We start from the raw sequence: 25,192 nt of genomic DNA, 5'->3' as shown, positions 1-25,192 counted from the left end.
TTCACCATATGTTTATTGACACCTATAAGAGGGAAATGGATGCCGCAATAATCGCAGTCAACAGAGGACCTGCAGATGTAGCATCAACAAATGATCTTCACAATCACCTGAAGAACGTTATCATGGATACGGCCACAAACATATTTGGCCTCAGCCGCAAAAGGAGTCGGAACGGCTGGTTTGACGATGAATGTAAGCTAGCAACGGAACGGAAGAATGCCGTATACCGAATAATGTTGCATTCTCAAAGAACGCGGGCACGCGCAGAGACTTATCACGAACTCTGTCGAGCGGAGAAGCGACTTCACAGACGGAAAAAGGAAGCCTGGGAGAACCAACAAGTCTGTGAACTAGAAAAGTACAGGGAGCAATGACACCAGGCGCGGAAGTTTTCCCAACAAATCAGCAGGATGAAGCCTTATACACTTCGATGTTCATCCTGCCGAGACAAAGAGGGAAATCTGATTTCCGACAGAATGGGCATATTAGAGCGATGGGTTGAGTGCTTTGATGAGCTACTGAACAACCAGAACATCGGCGAGTTGGAGGTCCCGCCAACTGAAGACGACGGACAAATACTGCCACCACCAAGTTTAGGAGAAACAGTCCGTGTAATTCATCGGCTAAAAAATTATAAGTCGTCAGGAGCCGATGGAATTACAGCCGAATTGGTTAAATATGGAGGCGACCAGTTACACCAAGTGGTTCATCAACTTGTGCTCAAGGTATGGGACAGCGAATCAATGCCTGACGATTGGCAACGAGGCATTATTATTGGTCTCATACATTAAAAAGGGAGATATCACACTGTGCAGCAATTATAGAGGTATCACGTTGCTGAGTACCATCTATAAGATATCCTCCACTATCTTGCTAGGCCGGATAGCCCCATATGCTCAGAACATCATTGGCCCATACCAAAGAGGCTTCACTCCAGGCAAATCAGCAACAGATCAGATTTTCTCTCTGCGGCAAGCGACGGAAAAACTGTTGGAATATGGACACCAGTTGCACCATCTGTTCATCAACTTTAAAGCCGCCTATGATAGCATAGCCAGGGTAAAACTGTACACGGCCATGAGAGAATTCGGTATCCCGACGAAATTAATAAGACTGATTAGGCTGACCCTGACCAATGTGCGAGGCCAGATAAAAGCAGCAGGATCACTCTCAAGACCTTTCGACATCAACAACGGTCTACGACAAGGGGATGCGCTATAATGCGTCCTCTTTAACCTCGCCCTCGAGAAAGTGATCCGTGATGCTGAGGTAAATGCAAGGGGTACGATCCTCTTTAAGTCCACCCAACTACTGGCCTATGCTGACGATATCGACATCATGGGAAGAACCACCCGAGACGTACAAACTGCCTTCATCCAGATCGAGCAGGCGGTGATTGGCGCGAGATCTTGGGCTGCACATCAATGAAGGCAAGACAAAATATATGGTGGCAATGTCAGCACCGAAGACGAATCAACCAACAACATTAAACCGCACTGGTCAAACACAAACACGAAGAAGAATAAGGATAGGAGAATACAACCTTGAGACCGTTGACAATTTCTCCTATCTAGGGTCGAAAATCACAACCGATAACAACTACGATGATGAAATCCGCGCACGGATGTTGTCAGCCAACAGAGCCTATTTCAGCTTACAAAGACTGTTCCGTTCGAAACGTCTCACCATAGGGTCAAAGCTCTTACTGTACAAGACTATGATCTTGCCAGTCCTCATGTATTCATCGGAAACTTGGGTTCTTAGCAAGAAAAATTTCGAACTCTTGGCCGCGTTCGAGAGAAGAATCCTCCGAAGAATTTTTGGCCCCCTACATGAGGATGGACGATTCCGTAGCCTACACAATGACGAAATCTATGAGCGATATCATGACCGTCCGGTGGTGGATAAAATCCGGCTCAATAGGTTACGGTGGGCGGGTCACTTAATCCGTATGGATGAGGATGATCCCACCCGGAAAGTCTATAAGGGCAATATCTATGGTAGAAAAAGAAGACGAGGCAGACCCTGCCAGACAGCTTTTAGGGATATCGAATTGGTGGACCTCGGCACAAAACCGGGATGTTTGGAGTTCCTAATTAAGGCACGCCTAGACCGGATACCGGTTGTTGCGCCGTTGATGATGATGATGATATTTATTGATATCTCTAGTATATGTGGTAAATTTCTCAGCTCAATATCGTAGCTGGTTTTTGGAATACGTGTCAATTTATGCACCCATCTCCAAAAAAAAGGTGCTTTTCTGCTGCCACGCTGGAGGGTGCTGTATTCATCCAAGGAAAAAAAACTAAACGATATTTTAATGTGGACAATATTCCACTGTCCGCAAATTAGGATAATTAGAAAATATTGAAAGGTAAATTTTTGGTGGGCTTTAGAACTTAATTTTTTGGATTTTGTTGTTTTTTTACGGCTTTTTTTATGAATAAAAAAAATAAAAAAAAAAACGACCAGTCCGATTGCAATTATCCTAGTTTGCGGACCGTAGAAATATGTATTAAAGAAGTCATGAAAATTTCAAAGAATTTGGTTGGATAGATTTTGAGCTATGATGGCAGCCGATTTTCAAGATGCAGTTTCGAGAAAAACGCATTTGAAAATTTAAATGTGATTATCAACAGTAAAATTTTAACTCATCATTAATCTACTATACTTGGTCTATAGAGAGTACCCTCTGTTTCTTTAAAAAAGTCTTGTAAGGCCGATTGTTGCTCTCTGGTTTCAATTCTGGCTCTTTTAGCGAGGTTAGTCGATCGTCGTTCGGACCGTCAAATTCGCGCTTCATTACGGCGGTCGACATAAACCTTGCATATGTGACCAACTTGACATCCCATTGTCACTAAGATTTTGAGAATGGCATTGAATCTTTCATTGAAAATAATTACAGCCAGAAAAGTGGCTATTTCTACGACCTTGGCCTCAGAATGAAGGTGTTTAGGAGTGAAAGTCCAGATCTATGTATTTAACGACTCATTGTTATTCTGGGTCTCTGCTCCTAAACATCTGTTTAAGAGATCATCTCGTGACAAATCTTCGTAGATTGGTTTGATGACTGTTTGAACTTCTTTAGTCGAAGGTGCCTTTTCGTGGTGGAAACTATCCAGTTCTCCTTTAGCTTTCGCTTTGCGCCATTTGCACCAACTGTCCTCGCCTGATGGACAATTTTGATGCTGAGGATTTTCGCCTGTAGAACATTTAGGGAAGAAAGTTGCCCAAATTTCTTGCTTCATTCCTTCTATCGAATTTGCGTGCCGACGAATAGCTAGCACAAAAAATTTAGTGAAGTCGTTAATAACCTCATCAGTAAGTTTTCCAGCCCCTTTTCCACCAATGTCTTTGTGATTCTTCTTTGCATTTCTAAGCCGCGTTCCCATTCCTTTCTCGACATGTCCTACGCATTCCTTTTTTACTACTACGTATATTTTATTATTTGCAGAAATACCGGAGAAAACTCCAGCAAAATCCAATATACAATATACAAAACTTGCCGCAATTGGAACATCCATGTTCATGCTTGCTAAAAGTTTCTTTGATGTTGATGCGAAGTCCTTTTTCTTCTCTGATAACTATCGATTCCCATGAAATACTCGTTTTTTAGTGCGAGCATGACGTTGAACGGTAATGCGATCTCCCTTCCTACGATCCATTTAAAAAAATCACTGAACACACAAACAGCACAATATTTACAACAAAATATAACTGAGTATAGCTTGAAAGCCTTTTAGTGCTCACTCTAGACTGGATTATCCTTTTTATTCCAAACATCAAATAAGTTTAGACAATTGATTGGTTTTCCATCTTTTTATATTTATACCTGTGCTTGAATTTATAAGGGTCAGGTAAAAAACTAACAGGTAAAAAAAGATTCGATGCTCTTTCTCATCGAGTACTCTAGCCGCGGCTGCAAACTCATTACCTGTTTAACACTGTAATTTCTGAACGACTCGGAATATCGGAAAATCCCTTTGCCCACATACTCTCTACTATATATAGATACAATTCATGCAAAAAAAAACATGGATTTCTCCAACCCGACACACGGGATGACCCCCTTAAGGACGATGTAGTTTATATCAACCAGATTTTGGAGAAAATTCTGCTTGAAGGCATTCTTCAAGAAATTATATTAATATATATCATAAAATTAATATACCTTTAATTTACTAATATAAATAATAATTTATTTTCTCCAATAAGTTTAACAAGTAATATTAATAACAGAAAGTAATTGCATCACAAAATTGCTTGCTCTTGCTATGCATCTTATATAAACTGCACTATTTTAGTAGAAAATAGAGGATGCTATGGAGAAATTTCGTTCAATTTTGCCAATCCTGTACAGAATAACTTTCCTCGCAAATATGTATAAGGCATATAATCAAGTTAGAGCCAATTTCCTTTGAAAAGGAGTTCAGAGTTTCACGGAATCTCTACGCTTGTCATATGTTGCTGACGTACAATTAAGAGTGGATGGCCTCTTTGTGGTTCCCGCAGGGCAAAACTTCAGTTAATGTATGTTTGCTACCTGTTGTAGAAGTAAAAGTAACTGCAAGGATCATTTTCATTCAATATATTCAAGTGGACCATGAAAGGAAGCTTCATTAGGTTACGTTTACAAATGTAATCTTTTTGTGTAAAATAAGTCATTGAAGTCATTGGTAACTCAACTCCTTACAAAAGAGTTGCAGAAGAATATTCCTATGCGTCCGTTCTTCAGAAATGTAGCGACTAACTGCGTGATTCGCTAGCCTCCTAGATTCTCCACAATTAATCTTATTCGCACTAAAGTGGATGCAATTTGCTATCGCTATCGCCAATGTCGCGTGAACTGGAGCTCCCTTTCCCCTCAGGGACGATAGACCTCATTAAGGTCGATTTCACTCAGCGTTTATGTATTTAACAATCAGTGCACCATGTTATAATGGTGATTTCAGAAAGTCAAGTACAGAGAAATGTAGCGTTTCGTTTGGAATGGGCCATAATAGCTCGTTTTATCATATATACTATAGTCCTCACTCATGATTTGAGACATGTAGTCTGCAGTGATTTAATATCACGCTGGAACGCAAACTGAGAGAAGGATAATTTACAATCTAATCTAAAAGCAAGGGCCAAACATTTTCCGGTTTTGCTAATGAACTAGAGTTGATGAGTTGGTCTACGCATTGCCCGTTTTCGATACTATTCATAGCAGGAATATCAGTAAATATCAGCAAAGCGAGTAATTTTCGACACAGATGATAAACGTACAGATAACACTCAGATATTAGTCAGAGTTTGGGTGTATGTATTAATAGTTTGCAGCAAGCAGTTTAATTGTTGTGAACGCTAACGTGAGCGTTACGCATATATGTACCGCCTCCTTTGATTGTTTACCCACTGTGGATTCGCGTTGGAGGAGTTACATTCTCTTCTGTATTCCATCGCAAAACATTCGACTATTTATCAGAGCGGTGTCCATACCAGATAAGGGACCTTCAAAGGCGAATTTACATTGCTCATGTTCACATGTTGGATGTGCATCATGGATGATTGATCCGAAATAAACCGTGTAAATTGTACTTTGCTCTCATTTCGGCCGACGTGGGAACAAACGATATGTAGTAGGGCGTCCTTTTTAATGAGTATTGCCGTTTGAATAGATTTCTGAATTTTACTTATTATTTTTCACATTGAGTAGTTAGTACTTGCTGATGATATACAGCGGTCAAAAAAAGTTTATCAACAACCCCCAATAAAATGAACACGAGGGGAAATGTAGGGAAACAATGCGTTTATTATGCCAGAGTGGGTTCTAACATACAAAAGAAAATTTATTCAATACACATGTACAAAAAAAAATTGAGAAAAGTGAATCAAATTAGCACAGCCGTAGGAAAATGAAAGAAAATCCAATTTCACAGTCAAAACAAGTCGGGAAACCGGAAGCTCAGCGCTTCAGGTATGAAAGGTTTTGTGTATTCCCTTTATAAAGAGATTTGAGTGTGCATTTGTCCCATTAGCATGTAGCACGTAAAATATGCATATAATGTGTGAAAATTTCCACTTTCAAGTAATATTTACATTCATAGTCTTGAATTTGCAGAGAAGCGACAGTTTTGACCTAGAATAACTTTGTTAGTAATAGTGCGATTTTCACCAAATTTGACAGAATCATGCTCTATGCTGTAGCCTACATTGCTGCAAAATTTTGTGATTCTAGAGTGAACTTAAAGGGGGTTTTCCTGTCAATTACTAAAAATTCTAGTAATGTACTATTATTAACTTTATTTTGACAGGTATCAGTATGGAGGGTATTTCGGAGCCTAGGCACTAGATAGTGACAGCCCCCTGATTTTTTTCAGATTTTTCGGTTGGGTAGTTTCTGAGAATGGGTTCGTTAAAAAAATGACCACTTTCAACCCCCCGCACGCCCCACCTTTTCAACAAAAGTCAAAACTAAGACCGGCTTCGAAAAGTACTAACCGAGACCTTTAATTTGATACCCCACATGACTATATTTGATGAAAAAAAAATTTACACCCCCCTTTTGCATGTATGGGGACCCCCCCCTTAAATTCGACGTAAAACGATGTAACTCACTATATGCATGAGCGTTCACAGTTCCCATCTTTCTACCAAATTTGGTTTCAATCGCTACAACCGTCTCCGAGAAAAATGCGTGTGACGGACAGACAGACAGACAGACGGTAAACCGATTTTAATAAGGTTTTGTGTTTACACAAAACCTTAAAAAGTATGTCAACACTACAAATAATAAGGTCAATCGGACAAATATTGCGATACAATTGGTCCCATAGGTTTTCAATGGGATTGAGATCCAGTGATTGGGGAAGCGTGGCTAATACTTTAAGACAGTAGTAAAGGAGCAATGCCCGGGTTGCATACGCTTTATGTTTCGGATCGTTATCATGGTAAAGCTGAAACGAGTCTAAGATGCCGCGAAACAACCCCAAACTATGACATTTCCGTCACCATGTTTAATGTTCACATTCACATTTTTCTCATTAAATTCAGTGTTTGATTTTCGCCAGACTTTTACCTTCCCGTCGCTAACGAACAAATTGAATTTGGACTCGTCACAGAAGATAACCGTTCTCCAAAAAGTTTCGTCCTTCGAGATATACTTTTCTGCAAACTCGAAGCGCTTTTTCTTAATCACTCAGGAGATGTATGATTCACTGCGAGCGAATCGGGAATTAAAACCGGTACTTCTCAACAGGTTTCTAATTGTTTGACCCGAAATTTGTTTCCAATACGTTTCGGTGAACTCCCGACTAACCTGTTCCGCACTTACTTTAGGATTACACTGAACTTTTCGAAGGATAATTCGTTTGTCTTGCAACGTACAGTTTTTCAAGTCGACCAGAGCGCGGTTTCATGTCAATCCTATACTCGTTTCTAAAAGCCCGGAGTATTTTCTAAACAGTGATTGGTCTCATAAGCAATAATTCTGCAATTTTGAAGTATCACGGGATTTAAGCGAAATCTTTCACCTTTTGTTATTTTACGCGGTCATTTGGGTAACAATTTCACATAAACGGTATCAATTGTCTCATGCAACGGTGCTTTGTTGTGTTGTACCATTATCGGTATTACCTATCGATTGGAAAACCTCATCACCAACATTATTATTATTATTCTGTTAAGAGAAAATCGCATCACGTCCTTAAAGAACTATTGTGTCCCTTTTGCTGGTTATAGTATACCTATTAATCATAGTATCTCAAGCAAGCCTATAACCGTCAGGAACTTTAGTATATTCCTTACTTCCAGGTCTTTCAATTTTGCATCTGGGATTAAGTGTTCTCCCAGATAGCTCGAAATACTTTGCGCAAGTGCCGGACAGTGTCCCAGGACGTGCATAGAGGTTTCATCACACTCCGCACAAAACCTGCAGGCAGTGTCTGTAGACTTCCTAGCTTCTCTAGGTGATAGTTTAGCCGACACTGACCAGTGAGAATTCTCACTATGATTCGGAGGTTCTTTTTGGTGAGGTTTAAGTAATCCTTTGTGCGCATGGGTTTGTATCCCCCAATAAGCTCTATTCCTGATAGGTCTGCCCAGTTCCCTCAACGGTTCTTCTTCATTTCTTAATATGATAGCCATGAAACCGTTTCCGATTCTACAGAAGGATTCTAGCCGGTGTAAAGGCATTCCTGCTCTCTTCTTGGCTAATTAGTCCGATGCCTCATTGCCCAGAGTATCCAGACCTTGTTGGACGAGCCGAGTGTATTCAGTCTCTCAAGGCATTCCCAAACCAGTTTAGAGTTCACCTGGTTGGACCTAAGTGCCTTGATCGCTGCTTGGCTGTCGGTGAGAATAGCAATGTTCTACCCCCTGTAGTTCCTTTGGAGATTAAAGGGGACACATCTATCTATGGCGTATATTTCCGCCTGGAATATGCTAGTGTACTTACCCATTGGTTCGAAGTACATTTTCCTTGGACCAATAACACCGACACCCGCTTTCTCTGCTGTGAGGGATCCGTCAGTGTACCAAGTAATCAGTTGCTGGTTTAAGCCTTCTGTCCCAGCCACGCTTTTGCAGTTTTCCTTGTCACTCCAACGTGTTTCAAACTTCTTATCGAAGTGAAACCTCGTTGTCATGTTATCCCTTGGTATCGGTAATTCGAGATACCGCCTAGAAAGAATATCAATCTTCCTTTGGTTTAGGCAGTTCCCCGCCTCACTAATACTCCCGGCCATCCTGAATATTGCCCTCCTTGCCTGCATCTGTATGTGCAGATGGAGAGGAGTTAATCCCAGGAGGACCGTCTCCATCACCAACATAGCATACTAATATTTCTCTTATGTTGACATACTTTTTTGATTGTCAATTTAGACTTTGTTTTCATTTTCTTATTACTGTGTCATTTTGCTTTTAATTTTCTTCCTTTTTCCAGTGCCCGTGTATTCAGTTATGTTTCTCACCGTTGTTGGCAAACTTTTTTTGACCACCGTATATATGTATTGCTACGAAAGTATCTATTTTGCTCTTCTTATCAGTACCTAATACCATTTAAATTTATCAAAGTTTCCTATTCCGAATGGTGGCAAATATTTTCTCAAACTTTGGACGTGTTTATCTGGAAACCATTCATTTCTCCTATGTTACTTCACCATTTAACCAAAAACGTAATAGAAGACGGATCAAGTCACGAAAAAGGCAATTTGTTTACAACAACAACAACAACCAAATATACATATTTTTTTTTATTTTGTTTTATTCTTTATCTTTTAAATGAAAAAAAATTCTAACTATTATAATATTGAAATAATAAAACTTGTTGTTTCTTTTTCGTTGGTGTGGATATTTATTCTTGCAAATACCGATATTTCGGGAACCACTTGTTCCAAGTTTCAACTTGTTAACACTGATGAAGGGAACAAGTGGTTCCCGAAATATCGGTATTTGCAAAAATAAATATCCACACCAACGAAAAAGAAACAAGGTTCCCGAAATATCGGTATTTGCAAGAATAAATATCCACACCAACGAAAAAGAAACAACAAGTTTTATTATTTCAAATAATTAATCGTTGGAAACACCGCATAATTTCACTCAGATATTATAATATACTCCTTCATTTCTTAAACCGTAAAACATTCTACTTTTTGCATCCAAACTTTGAAAAGTGCTCTTAAGAAGGTCCGAAAAATTCACTATCGGAAGAGGCAACAATTAAGTGTAATTTGGAGGTGGTTGGTTTGTTTGTATTGAAATGGAATATGTTCAAGCAGAGCTCCTTGTCGGATAGCTGCTCTTTCAAATTCGAGGGTGGTATCTACTGGTATGAACGCTGAGTCTGCACTCAGTATATATGTACCAGTATTGTTGTGCTTACCAAAGCGGGGTGCTGATTGTAGTCGCCAAATCAGTCTGTGTCGGAAGAGGCGCTTAGAATTATGCCTACATGGCAGCCAATCACGCTACATCTCCAGGACCTTCATTACGTTTGTAAACAGATTGGACCTCTTCTATAGTTGACTGTTGGTCATCGTCTAACGCTGTTGAAATCTGAAATTGGATGCATATTTTCAGATACTACGCCAATACTCAGTAGTACTCAGTAGTTTTTGGAATTTGAATTTTTGCCTATCCGACGAACAAATTTTTGAGGCGAAAGGAAATGGAAATTATTTAACCTTTATTACATTTTTAAGATTTGTAAAACAACATGTAAAACAAAACCTTATTAAAATCTATTCAATGTCTGTCTGTCGGTTATGCCCGATTTACTTGAAAATGGCTAAACGAATTGTCCCGAGACTTGATGAGAAGATGCGACCTGTGAATGCCTTTATATATAGCAAGTGGTACCATTTTAAGTTGAATTCAAGAATGGGTGCCATTTTTTCACAGAACGGCTTGAAACTTATTTTTGATATAAAAATATAGGAAAGTGGGCACTCAAAATCGGGGCCTCTTGATATGAAGTAGGTTTCGTTTCCAGAACCTGTCCAGCCGGCAAATCTAAATCATAATGATGAAGCGATACGAAATCTAGACCTCAACATGCATCCCATTCGGATATTTACTCAAATAAAATTAATAATAACATATTACTGTGTCCGGATAGCTGAGTGGTTAGAGCAAAAGGCTGCGTACGGAAGATTGCGGTTCAAATCTCTTTCCTACAGGGTACTGTAATCCTGTAGTCTTGAATGAAGTATTCTAAAACATTTCAAGGCCCTGATGCAATTGGATTATTGCGCCAACGATTATTATTATTTTCGAGTTGTCACTATCTCGGCAGATGCCGAATTTTACCTAATATTAGCACTAAGTGCCAAGCATTTAGGTTCAGACGATCCTACCTACTTAAATTAAAAAGGGGCGCTGGTGGTAGTGGCTAGTGGTAGGTCAATGGGAGAATCCGTCGAGAACTCTCCGCAACATCGAGCACGTATGCAGAATGGTATATTTCTGCTTGGTTTGAACCAGACTGTGTGAGAGTTCCAGGACATCAAGGGAAGCCGTTAGGGATTTAGGTACAATAACTGTAGCTGACAATATTATGGGAACTACAACCATCCGCTCGAGATGCCAAACTTCTCTGATTTTCCGAGCCAGTGGTTTATAGTTCAGGAGTTAGCTTGGCTAAAGCTTATAAAGTCTAGAAATTTTTTGCCATTGTCGAAACCGTCACCAACACCGTGCCAATCATTATTCATTTACGATGGCCAAAGGTCGTAACCCTGAGGACAGTCGCTATCCGATTGGTTCTTAATATTTCGGTAGCAGTAAAATTTCGAATTATGCAGGTTGCTAGCCCGTAAATTCTTATTCTATAAGCGGAGAATACTTTGAATGTATTCTTAAAACCCAACTCACAGGGCCACTTCCATATGGCAGCATAGAATAAATATTATCGGGGACCTGCTTAAGCTTGGTGTTGATGTTGAGATAAGTAGATTTCAAACTTTGGAAAGAATAACGTTTTTAGTCCTGTTAATGCAATTAATTAACGACCTCAATATTCCTTCCATCAATGTAGAGCTTTTTTACGCGCAAAGGCAAATTCCCTCTTATTGCAAATACTACGTTAAACTATTGATGAAACTAGTCTTGCTTTTGATATTGTGCAAAACGCAGATCAATCAAAGAGTACCAGTATTCGTTTTTAGGACTCCAACTCCATATAAAACGTACAAAGTTATTAATAGCTTCAAGTCTGATTGAACATCTGCGGCAACTTGGTAAATTTTGTAAAGCAAATTCCAATGAGAAAACAATCAGCTCAATTGAGATGAACACGATAAATAGTTTTTACAATAAAAAAATAAAATTGTGAAGTATAATAATCCAATATCAAAAAGAAACTCAAATAGAATCTTCGTCATAGACGATCTCCCTTCAAAATCCTTCAAAACCTGCAGGAAAGTTGCCCCCATATTTATTTATGAGCCAGAAAACTGTAAGCTGATATATTTTGACAGTGTTTAATCTTTTGGCAATGATTATAGTCGACTTTAAATTATGCACAATTTTCAACCTGTTCAACAAGAACACGATTCGAAACATATCCGTTGTGGGAGTATCCAACCATTCCTCGCATTACGGAATAAGGTCACAATAGAGCTTATTTTTGGTGCGTTAATGAAGGGATGAAATCAAGTTTGCGAAAAACTCACCGATTCTTCCTTGATTCTAATCAATAAAATATTCTAGGCTTGCAAGCTTAATTTTCCTCAAATGATTTCAAAATTTGGGGAAGATTTCAAATAAATCTAAATAACTAAATGAATAAAAACTTTCATTAGACTATAAATAGGCTGGGAAACTGTGCTTTTGTTAAGTCCCAGAGAAAATCCCAAGTTTATTATAACAACAAGGCAAGTTTGCTTGCAAATATAAGTCATATTGTTCCCATCTTATCAATATCTTCTCGGGTGGGTTTGCTTGACAAGTTTCTGATAACTGGCAGGAAGTGGAAGAAATACAATAAAGAACAGATACTATGTAACGGCAAAGGGGACTATGAGAAGAACAAATGGACTCCGAGGAGTTTCCATATGTGTCAGATCCTTCAGGCCAACAAATGCAACGTGTGTGTTTTTTTCTTGCAAATGGAGTTTTAGTCGGAACTTACTTTTATTCAATAGGGCGTTTAATGGAGACACACATATATTATACATTTATGTATCTAGGTCATAGTTTGAATTCGAAGGAAGGTGTTCAATACTAGCAAATATACATATTTTACTTGATGGGCTATTTTAGGGTTAATGGGAATCAACTAGGCGCGTTATTAGAGGGTGGAGATGTGAAAACAGATTGCGGTAGTAGTGAAACCCGGCAGTTTCGGCACGAATACTTCATCGTAGTTCTGCAATATTCAAAAACCATTTTCATTTCTAGCCATTTATTATGAAAATGTGTTCTCTTCTGTGCACTAAAACTCATAGTTTATCATTGTCGCGTTGGTCCGAATTAATCTTTAATATCAAGGATCCCATGAAAGCGCTGAAGATGGATTAGACGTCAGTTTCATTTCTTTTATTTTCGCTCTTATTTTCGTCAGGTAGAAATTATTTTTATATTTGCAACCAAGTTTCCAAGTAAAATAACAATTTATAGTGCAATATAAAATTACTCGGATCAGTAAGATTGAAAGTGTAACTGAAAATGGGTGATGATGTGTTTAGTTATCGGTCGCATGGTAAAACGCGCAGTGCCTCGATTTGTGCTCCTGTTAGTGGGAGTTTAGAAGCGGTTATAAATACTCCATCTGGAAGCAACACCCCTGAAAATGGAACGCCAGGATACAAGAGACGGAGACCAGCAACAAGGACTCAAAGTGCTCGTATTACAGGAGCCCGGTCGGTAAGTAACTTTTAAATGAAGAATTAGTTACGGTTTATTTTATGGGGTTTATCCTATTATACATTCTAGAAAATTACTATTGTGGGTTGTAAAATGGATAAAAACTCTCCTTGTATATCAAAACTTTTACTAAACTTATAGAGGAAAACGTTTTCTTCCTAATTTCTGCTGTTTCGATATGGTTATTATTATTATTCTGTTAAGGAAAAGTCGCACCGCGTCCTTGAAGAACTATTGTGCCCCTTTTACTGGTTATAGTGTACCTGTTGATCATAGTATCTCAAGCAGGCCTGTAACCGTTAGGAACTTTAGTATGTTCTCCACTTCCAGATGTTTCAGTTTTGCATCTGGTATTAAGTGTTCTCCCAGATGTATCGACCTACTTTGCACAAGTGCCGGACACTGTCCCAGGACGTGCATAGAGGTTTTGTCCTCCCCCTCACAGAACCTGCAGGCAGTGTCCGTAGATATCCCTAGCTTCTCTAGGTGATAGTTCAGCCGACAATGACCAGTGAGAATTCCCACTATGATTCGGAGGTTCTTTTTGGTGAGGTTTAAGCAATCCTTTGTGCGCATGGGTTCGTATCCCCCAATAAGCACCCTGGACTGCTCCATCCCTGGTAGGCCCGCCCAATATAGTTCCCTCAACCGTTTCTCTTCGTTTCTTAGATTCATAGCCATGAAACCGTTTCCGATTCCACAGAAGGGTTCTGGCCCGTGTAAAGGCATCTCTGCTCCCTTCTTGGCTAGTTCATCCGCTGCCTCATTGCCTTCCAACCCAACATGGCCTGGAACCCAAAGTATCCAGACCTTGTTGGACGAGCCGAGTGTATTCAGTCTCTCAAGGCATTCCCATAACAGTTTAGAGTTCACCTGGTTGGACCTAAGTGCCTTGATCGCTGCTTGGCTATCGGTGAGAATAGCTATGTTCTGCCCCCTGTAGTTCCTTTGCAGATTAAAGGAGGCACATTTGTCTATGGCGTAAATTTCCGCCTGGAATATGCTAGTGTACCTGCCCACTGGCTCAAAGTACATTTTCCTTGGACCAATGACACCGGCACCCGCTCCCTCTGCTGTGAGGGATCCGTCAGTGTACCAAGTAATCAGTTGCTGGTTTAAGCCGTATGTCGCAGCCACGCTCTCCCAGTTTGCCTTGTTACTCCAACGTGTTTCAAACTTCTTATCGAAGTGAAACCTCGTTGTCATGTTGTCCCTCGGTATCAGTAATTCGGGATATCGCCTAGCAAGGATATCAATATTCCTTCGATTTAGGCAGCTCCCCGCCTCACTCATACTACCGGCCATCCTGAATATTGATCTCCTTGCCTGCATCTGTATGTGCAGATGGAGAGGGGTTAATCCCAGAAGGACCTCCAGGGATGCCGTTGGGCATGTCCTCATTGCCCCACTGATACACACGCAAGCCAGCCTTTGGAGCTTATGTAATTCCCTGGTTTGTGTGCTGAGTTGGGTTCTTTGTGCCCAGATTACCGCTCCATAGGTAATCACTGGTCTTACTATTGCAGTATATATCCAAAGTAGTATCTTCGGGCTGCAACCCCACTTTTTTCCTGCTATGGATCTGCAAGTCATCAGAGCCCTCGTGGCTTTTCGACAAGTGTTTCCGACATGTGTCTTCCAGAGTAATTTTTGGTCTAGCGTGATTCCCTAATATTTGACCTCTGTTTCTCGTTTCACCTCCATATCATGTAATGTTATGGCTTTCAGGTGATCCAGCTTACGCCTCCTAGTGAATGGTACTATGGTGGTTTTGGTTGGGTTGATCCGCAGTCCCACCTTCCTGCACCAGGCACTAGTAACCCTTAATCCCGTTTGGATTCTATCACATAGGGTATCTTCATATTTGCCCCTACAGATTAGAACAATGTCGTCCGCGTAGCCCTGGACTTGTATTCCAGTATTAGTTAACACGTCCAGGAGTTCATCCACTACCATATTCCACATCAGCGGCGATAGTACTCCACCCTGTGAACAGCCTTGAGTGGTGTTCATGATAATAGAATTTGTACCTGTTTGTACCTCTATTTGTCTGCTTTCTAGCATTTTGCCCATCCAGAGTGCCAGGGTGTTTCCCACTCCTTTGCGGCTCAGGGCATCCTGTATCTCTGTGTGCGATGTGTTGTCGAATGCTCCTTCGATATCAAAAAACGCGCACAGTGCAATTTCTTTTGTTTCTATGGCGTCCCGTAGTACCTCTGTCAGCTGATACATAGCAGTTTCAGTTGACCTTCCTGCCCGGTAAGCGTGTTGACAGTGATGTAGGGGACTACGCTTTAGAACGTTAGTTCTAATATAGTTGTCTATGACCTTCTCCACCGTTTTGAGTACGAACGATGTTAGGCAGATTGGTCTGAAAGATTTAGGGTGAAAAGGATCCTTTTTACCCGCCTTCGGAATAAAGACCACTTTTGCCCGTCTCCATGCCCTTGGTATGTAACCCAGTGCTATGCTCCTCCTTACCACCCTCAGAAGAGACTCCAAGATAATTCCTAGGCCTCTCTGGATAAGTGCTGGGAAAATGCCATCTGCTCCGGGAGATTTCTTTGGTTTGAAAGTTCCCACTGCCCATCTTAGCCTAGCTTCTGAGCATACCTCTTTTGCTAGTTTCCAGCTCTCTTTCCTTTCCCTTTTATTCGTTGTCGGGGTGTCAGGCAGATTATTGTCGCCTGCCGCCGAGGGGTAGGACCCCGAGAAATGAGTTCTGAGAAGCAGGTGTACCCTGTCCTCCTCATTCTCGGTGAATGTCCCATCTTCCTTTTTCAAGCAGACAGAGGATATTCCCCCGACTTTGGCTACAGCCTTGTACAGCCTGGTTGCTTCTGTGACCTGTTCAATCCCTTCACAGAATTCCCTAAAGCTCTTCCGCTTCGCTTCCCTGATGGCGTTGCTATACGCAGTCAGTGCATTTTTATACCTCAGCCAGTCCCCGGTTCGTTTTGCCCGGTTAAAGAGTTTTCGTACCTCCGTTCTCATTCTGGCTAAGTTCCTGTTCCACCATGGTACATCCCTTGATGACTTGACTGTCTTGGCCGGACAGCTGGCCTCATATGCGTCAATGACGATTGTGTTGAGGTCTTCCACCACCGTTTCTAATTCCAATTCGCTCCTGATGTCACCGCCCCCTTGAAGGTGGGCAATGTTGTATTCGATATGGTTATTTATATCTTGTATTTTGTTATTTCTAAATTAATTTATTGGGTATACTATGCATAGTTTTCGTAGTCCTGAGCATATACCAAGGCGGCATTTATTTCAATGAAGTACGTTATTCGCAGCCAATCATTTAAATCGTCGTTCCCTTTGAAAATAGTAGATCCTTAAAAATAGCGACGCACTCTTAATTATATGGAATACTTTGCACTTTTTCAGATTGCAACAAATACTGTGGAAAAATATTTCTGCTGAAGATATTGTTCAAACCGTATTTGTGCCATCTTAGGCAGCTGTCTAGGTTGCTTGCCATGTAGATGTACAACTGATTACTACAATATAACGCATATTGATAAAATGCCCCTACTGGTCAAAAACACTGGTTTATTAGCATGTATCTGTGAACAAATAGATCATTATATTGTCGAAACTCCCCGAGTGGACATTATACAAGCGTGTTAGCATTAGCATTCTCATCTCAATCTTAGGTACTTCAGCTGACCTGTGTGAAATCGTTTGTGATACTATACAGGGTGCGGCAGCATAACTTCCTTTTTTAAAATGCGCGCCACTCAGTTAGTTGATGTCATAGCGGAGCGCTAGTGGTCTCGTTCAAGAGGGGATATTGTAAACTTTTGTCCCGACACGGTTCAGTCGCCATCATGCGTTGGAATAGTGAGGAGCGTGCCTTTGCCGTTGAGGTTTACTTTTCAAGCGGATGTTCGGTTATTGCAACACATCGTGCATTTCGGAATCGCTTTAATTTAGCCCCGTTGGCTCCCGTCCCAGACCGCAAATCAATTGTTACATGGGTCACTGCATTCAGACAAACTGCAAGCAAGTGCGACAAAACGAAGAACTGGCCCGTTAGATCACCTGAGAACATTGAAGCAGTGAGAGCGTCAATGTTGCGATCGCCACGGCGCTCTGCGCGCAAACACGCATCTGCCCTTGGACTATCCGATCGTTCTGTGAGAAGAATTCTTCGTGATGATCTTCATTTTCATCCCTATAAGATGGCGATAGTGCAGGAACTTTCAGAACGTGACTTCAATTCTCGGATGAACGCATGTGAGCTTCTTCTTGATGTCGTTCCCGAGGGTGCTATTGTTTTTTTAGCGATGAAGCCCATTTTCATTTGTGTGGGTCGGTTAACAAACAAAGCATGCGCTACTGGGCTGACACCAACCCTCGAGAATTGCATCAAAAGCCTTTGCATTCACCCAAAGCCACAGTGTGGTGTGCAATTTCCTCAGCTGGAATTATTGTCCCTGGTTTTTTGAGGAAAATAAGCTTACAGTGACAGTGAATTCGGACCGGTATGTAAACATGCTACAGAATTTTTTTTTCCCACGGCTAGAAAATTTGAATTTGGGGGACACTTGGTTCCAACAAGACAGTGCAACAGCACACACTTCAAGAGCATCGATGGCTGTTTTGAGGGAACACTTTCCAGAGCGCCTTATCTCAATTAGAGGCGATTTGGAATGGCCGGCACGCTCTCCCGATCTGTCTCCTTGTGATTTTTTTCTATGGGGTTTTTTGAAATCCTGTGTTTATGTGAACCGTCCAAGAATCCTACGAGATTTGAAGACCAACATCCAAGAAGAAATTGCCAACATAACAACTGCTATGCTAGCAAGAGTCATGACAAACGCCAGAAATCGGTTTACGCAATGTATGGAGAATGGGGGACGTCACCTAGCAGATTTGATCTTCAAAACAATGTAAATAAAAACTTTAGACATGTACCTACATTATAAAAAATAAATAAATATTTTCCGATGCATACAATAGTTTTTATTGAGTTTTGAAAAACGAAGTTATGCTGCCGCACCCTGTTGAAATCATTTCTTTCTTTTACGACCTGTGGCCTGTGGCAAAGACATTTCTAAAGCCATCAAGAGCATACCAACTTCCGCTGCTGTTGCTTCTTGCTTTACTGCTCTCGTTTTTTCTTTGCCAACACAATTTGCATACTATCCCAACATGACTCCGTCCAATCTAACTAGAGAGAACGTCTGGAGGCAGCTTCGCTTCCAAAACAGCTTTTTATGTCATGGATGCTATATGCAATATCAATTAACGAAGCAAGGCAGAATCCCTTAATTGTCTTTAAACTACCAAAAGGCAACAATCGTCTATCCATCTGTCTGTCTGCCAAACCCGATTAACTCAAAAACGGCTGAACCGATTGTTACGAAATTTGGTGAGAACATGTGGTGTATGTGCCCCTTTACATGCAGCGAGGGGCGCTATTTTGTGTTGAATTTTAAGGGGGCTCCCCATACATACAAACGGAAGTGGTAAACTTTTTTTACATAACATGGGCATGTGGGGTATCAAATGAAAGGTCTCAATTAGTAAGTTTCCAAACTTATCTTTTTTCTGATATTAGGCAAACTCTAAGGCAGGCAGGGCACAAAGTGTGTGCCCCGAAAAGTGAAACAGGTCCTGTTCTCAGAACGTATCCAATCAAAAAATCGCAGTGATGCAACTATATGAAATCTAGCCCAGTTAGTTATTTGCATTTCAGTGTCAATTACTCCAGGTAGACATGTGTATGTATATGTATATGCTAACAAAGCCTGCCGGTAGTAACCAATATAATAGATATGTATGTAACTGATTACCAGCGGTTTTTAATTTAAATACATAACATACATATGTATGCTTTTGTGCACGGGGTAAAGTGGAAATGCCTGAAGATGCGTTACATCAATTTAGATGCACACATCCTCATGCGGTAATAGACACCTATGTGAATCTTGGGGTTTGGCAAAATATGACGGAATATTTTGTATTCTTAGCTACGTACGAATGGAAAATCGTGCAGATGAATGGAAACGTAACAGAAAATAAACAGCTTGTGATTCTTACTTTTATTATGTGTTTTTGGACTGCATCCTCGTCCAGCTCCTCGTTACACCTGTTTTGGACAGGTCACTGTCATTGATAATAACAGTACTTGTTTCATTGGGGTCAGTCGTGAAAATTCCGAGTCAGTGTGAGACCGTGCTGCGTGTGGTGATTATTCCAGTTTTAGACAAGTTGCTCGATATCAATTTATTTGAGACGTTATGAGAACATCATCTGCATAGAGCATCGTATAGGGCGTTGAAAAATGCCGGCGTTTTATGAGGTTATAGTCGATTTGCGTTTTACTGTTTTCACTATAAAAGGTAGGAAGATGAGACATTCGTTTAATAAAACATATATGACAACTACAAAATCATGGGTGTCCGCAAAAATGGTGATGTTTATAGTTTTAATTCCAGGATCCTTTGAACAAGCAGTATATCAGCTGATTGTATATTAGTTCTGGTAATCCATTCGTTATTGGTTTGTTGATTACAAATACATTAAATTACAAACCTTTATTGATTTTCTTTGAAGTACAAGAACATATCATCATACCAAAATTCAGGTTGATTTATAACCTTTTCAACTTTATTCTTAAAATCTAATAGTTATACAGAAATTTACATGTATATTATTTATATTTACGCTCCAAGAGAAGTTCACAAAAACCTAGATTAGCTACTTTATAACTATCTTAAGTCTAATCTAACCTACCTTAATAACTACCTGGAATTTATCTTTGCTACGAGCAAAAATTATAGAACGGTTCTCATTAGTGGGTTTTCCAAAGATTCAGCCTTTTAAAGAAATTCGACTTATCTTCTGCTTGCAATGCTCCTATTTTTTCTAAGTTTACTAGACGATGAAGGCGACCAGTTGAATAGGCCCATGGCTTTTTGAGCATAATTTTAAGGCATTTGTTTTGTGGTATCTGAAGTCTGTTTTGTGACTCTACAGCTCGAAACCGAACTCGGGCCCCATGTGCTACTGTAGGTTACATAGATGTTTTGTACAGTAGCATTTTATTCTGCGGTGTCATCTTTGAATTCCTGTTAATCAATGGATACATATATTTATATATTTTATATATATATATTACAGTTAGAAAAGCCCACGGACCCTCTTCCCGCCCAACCGGACCGAGGGGCGACCAACCTAAGGATGGGCTGAAGGCAACATCCAAAGGCCCGCATCACAGCGATGATGCGTTTTAACGCAAAGTCTGCGCGACCATGCGAAAATGTATTACTATATCCCGATTGTCGCAAACACTTCAGCCAATGATGCGGAGGTTCTACACTACAGAGACATGGATCTTATATCGAAAACAGTGCGGATCAAGGCTGAAACCCATTAGGTCAGATTATTACCGGACAGGACTCTTTGGACTATAGCACAGGTTGCAAGGATAACCGCTTTTTGCATCTCCATGTATAGTCCGGCCCTAAGATCGAGCGTTTTCAGCGCTTTATGTAAGTTCTGCGGGACTAATCCCGTCGCTGAAATGACTACTGGGACTATTTCGATCTTTTGTGGTCTCCAAGTCTGCTTCATATTGTCTGCCAAGGGGCCGTAGTTCTGGATTTTTTCGTGCTGTTTTTCAACAGTGTTCCGGTCCAACGGTACGGCTACATCGATTATAAAGCACGCCTGTTCTTCCTTCAGAAGCAGAACTAGATCGGGTCTGTTATGATTAACACTGTGGTCAGTGGCAATAGGGTGATCCCACAGTAGTTTGACCCGATCATTTTCCAAGATTCTCTGCGGAGTATACTTATAGTAAGGGTGGTAGGTTGCCACTAAGTTATACTTCAACGCAAGGTTTTGATGGAGAATCTTGCAGACGGAGTTATGACGATTGGTGTACTCGGTACTGCTCAACATCCTGCACGCAGATGTTATGTGCTGGATGGTCTCCTCTTCACAGTTGCATAACCTACAACTGGAGTTGGTGATTGAGGAGTCGTGAAGAATGTACCGTTTATAATTTTTTGTTGGGAGCGAAGCATCCTGAATTGAAGTTAGGAATGCTTCGGTCTCATAGAAAAGTACACCATTTGTCAACCATTTGTTGGAGGCTTCGATGTCAATGCCTGACAACAACAAATTTTTGATATGACCTCCATGAATGGGTTTCTCTTTCCACATGTCGATCTTCTGTTGGACTGAAGTACCATTCGACATGGGATCCCATTCTCTGCTTCTCAAGTTCAAAGGAGATAATTTATTATCTGCCATGACGGTAGCCTGATGTATTTGGCTAGAGGTTTGTTTCTCATAGAAAAACTCACGAAGAGAATGCACTTGATTTTAGTGCAACGTTTTTAAATCAAGTACCCCCCTTCCTCCCTGATGACGTGGGATAGTGATCCCAAACTGAAAATGCGGTATGATGTCTTTAATATCGACGCATCTATTCATCCTAGCCAGTATTACTTTTTCAAATATTTTGTTAGTAGGAAGCAAACTAATAGGTCGATAATTTTTTGGGCAATTAGCTTTTTTCGATGGCTTTGCTATAGGAATTACTTCTTTCCGCGCAGTTGGAAAATGTGATAGTTTTAAGCAGGAGTTAAAAATAAAGTTTAAATATATTATTGTATTATACTTTTCAAGCTTTTAATTATAGTCATTATTTTTCTAGGCTCACCGAGACGACAATCGTTAATCTCAAAATTTGTTGGTAGATTTGGAATGATTTGTTGGACAATCATTTCATTGATTGAAGAGATCCAGCTGGTAATCAATGTATGAGTTTCCATAAAGGTATCTGCAAACAGTTAAGGTTTCTCAATATCAGAGTAACACAAGCTATTATTTCTGTTGAGCAAAGGAGGTATTTGAGTTAACCTCTTCCGCTTGGAGAGTCTATGTAGCCTCCAGAATTTGGCTGAACCTTTTTCTAAACTGGCAATCATTTCGTTCCATTTGGAGTTCCTCTGCGTTGATATCCTTTTATTGATTTCGCAACACAACTTATTTATTCTACTCTTGTCGCCTCTCGATTTCTTTGCCACTGCAATTTATTTCGCTCACAAATAATGCTTCGTGTCCCACTTAAAGAAACATGATCTCTGATCTTCGCAAACTTTGGGTGTGGCTTTTCGAAGAACTTGAGTAATACTGTCTGTATATGTTGTATGTTGCTACCATATTACCTACATATCTGTTTAGTTTCGGCAAGGTTCTGAGGACTTAAATTACTCAAAGTGATAGCCTCGTCAAGGTGTCTTCGAAATTCTTGTCAATTTGTGTCTTTGAAGGATAATTTTGTTTTTTGGAAAATGCAGGGGATGGGCAAATCATCATTCAGGTCCCCACCAAGCAAAATTTTCGCTTGCTGGTAATAATTTTAAGTCTAATTTGAATTTTTGCCGATTTAATTTAGTTCCTGGGAAATAAACCACGATAACGGTAGTATTAATGCTCTCGATTTTAATCCCAATTGACTCTATTATTTTAGTGTCAGGGAAACGAATAACGCTATGTTTTCTAAAAAATCGAATAATTCAATTGTTTTATTTTGGATACTTTGAGCATGTAAGCAACTTTAAACTATTATTAATCATTTTTATAAAAACTTAATTTTTATCTCAAATAGAACATTCAGCTGATCAGCTTTCGTTTGTATTGTTTCAGCCCTCTAACTAGTTTCCCCTTGAATTTGGGTTAGTTCCTCAGGTGAGAAAAGCTCCCGGTTCAGGTCATGGCTGAAAAGTCCCCGCTGGTTAATTTATATAGAGTTACCTGCAACTTGCTATACATAGCTTGTTGTTTTAGCAGATTCGTTTGTATCGATGAATGGTTATGAAGTCGCGGAAAGTTGCTTTATTTTACTAGCAATTGCTGATTAGGCCGTACATCAGAATAGGGCGTGTTGCTCCTCGATTTGGGTATATGCAAATTTTTTAGGTTTTGCGTAAAACAAACCGTTATTAAAATCGGTTTACTGTCTGTCTGTCTGTCCATCGCACGAATTTTTCTCGGAGACGTTTATAGCGATTGACACGAAATTTGGTGGGAACTGTTAACGCTCACGCATACAGTGAGTTACATCCTCTTACGTCGAATTTAAGGGGGGTCCTCATACATTCAAAAGGGGGGCCTAAATTTTTTTTCCATCAAATATAGTTAAATTAAAGGATAGTACTTTTCGAAGCCGGTCTTAGTTTTGACATTTGTTGGAAAGGTGGGGAGTGCGGGGAGTTGCAAGTGATCATATCTTTAACGCACCCATTCTCAGAAACAACCCTACCAAAAAGCTGAAAAAAATCAAGAGGCTGCCACTATATGGTGCGTAGGCTCCGAAATACCCTCCATACCGATATCTGTTCAAATAAAGTTAATAATAGTACGTTACTATAATTTTTAATAATTGACAGGAAAACCCCCTTAAGTTCACCCTATAATTACGAAATTTCGTAGCAATGTAAGCTACAGCATATAGCATGATCTTGCCAAATTTGGTTAAAATCGGACTATTACTAACAAAGCTATACTAGGTCAAAACTGTCACTTCTGTGCAAATTCAAGACTTTGAATGCCAATATCACTTGAAAGTGGATATTTTCACATAATACATGCATATATTGTGTGCTACATACTAATGGGACAAATGCACACTCAGATCTCTTTATAAAAGAAATATACCAAATCTTTCATACCTGAAACGTCTAGGTTTCGGTTTCCCGACTTGGTAATTATTTTCACCATTTCAGGTGCTGCTGAAGCGTCCACTTCATCGTCCATCAGGGTAGCCAAAGGCTGAAACCTATTGGTGGTCGACATATTTGCCGGAAGTTCCGCTTTCAGTCGGTCCCTAACAAACATGTCTACAGGGGAAACGTCCCTATACGATCTTTTCCGTGCACTTCCTAACGCACTCACTTTAATTTCTTTTATTATGGATAATGCGATCAGAAGAAAAAGAGAACGACAAATAAAAATGTTATTAAATATACTAGAATTTTCACAACCACTGATAAACACTTCTATTCGCTCCAAAGGTTCGAACTCGAATGATTACGATTACAAAACAAAATTCTTACTTAATGCTAACATTGATTAAATAAGGCCAGAGATTTCAGATTTCAGATTAATTTATTGAGAAAGGGCTACCTTTTACTCGATTTGGACCTGTGCTAAGACAGTGACCCAAATCGGGAGGGATGAAAAGGACTGTCGGATTGCGGGGCATGTATTGTGGAGCCTAATTTGTAGAAGGAGGGACTTTAATTTAGGGAAGAAGTTATTGCTTGCAGATATTACATATTCTACAGGCTAATTAATGTCTCTTGTTTTAATCTGGACTAAGTAAAGAAAAATAATGAAAGGTGATCTACACCTACGCGGGGATTGACTGCCGGAACATTGGACTTACGCGGTTAACCTCTGTGAAAGTCCGGGGAGGAACTTTGATAAAAGGAGGGGATGAAGGATGGAGGGGAGAGGTGATGGTTGAGAGGAGAATCACTGTCCGAGAGGAGAGCCAGCCCTGACACGTAGTACCTCTGCTCGTGTAACAATGCATTGCGTTTAGCGAGATTTTTTATCAGCGGGTTAGGGCGGGACAGTCACCTTTTCAGTCTGATGCGCGACAATTTGATCATGTTCGGAATTATGGGGAAAACCCCGGAAAGGTCCTATAGAAGAGAGTTTTGGTGAAATTTTTGGTTTGGCCTTCTGTATTTGGCCGTGTATTTCCTGAGTATCGTCCTTTCAGAGCGTTGGAAGGCTTCTGCTACGTTCGGTGACATGGTAGCCGATGTGGGGAAACCGTAGGTCGGGATTGGACGAATAAGAGTTTTGTATA

At 40.2% G+C, this 25,192-nt stretch overlaps 1 protein-coding gene across 12 annotated transcripts in view; it reads left to right on the top strand.

Annotated features, from left to right (window-relative positions):
- Positions 1–25,192, top strand: part of LOC119660224 (GTP-binding protein RAD) — a 41,493-nt gene that overhangs the window by 1,421 nt on the left and 14,880 nt on the right. For 8 of the 12 annotated variants that reach the window (XM_038068665.1, XM_038068666.1, XM_038068662.1 and 5 more), the window contains exon 2: positions 13,046–13,347. In XM_038068665.1, coding sequence (XP_037924593.1) covers positions 13,150–13,347 — 198 coding nt within the window. In that variant the 5' untranslated portion in view covers positions 13,046–13,149. The remainder of the gene's footprint in view (positions 1–13,045; positions 13,348–25,192) is intronic. The other 4 variants (XM_038068672.1, XM_038068669.1, XM_038068664.1 and 1 more) reach the window with 1 other exon arrangement.

This window comes from Hermetia illucens, chromosome 6 (assembly GCF_905115235.1).
Source record: "Hermetia illucens chromosome 6, iHerIll2.2.curated.20191125, whole genome shotgun sequence".
In the NCBI taxonomy this organism is placed as follows: Eukaryota; Metazoa; Arthropoda; class Insecta; order Diptera; family Stratiomyidae; genus Hermetia; species Hermetia illucens.
Note: the sequence above shows the minus strand (reverse complement) of the source record. Positions and strands in the feature narration are given on the sequence as shown.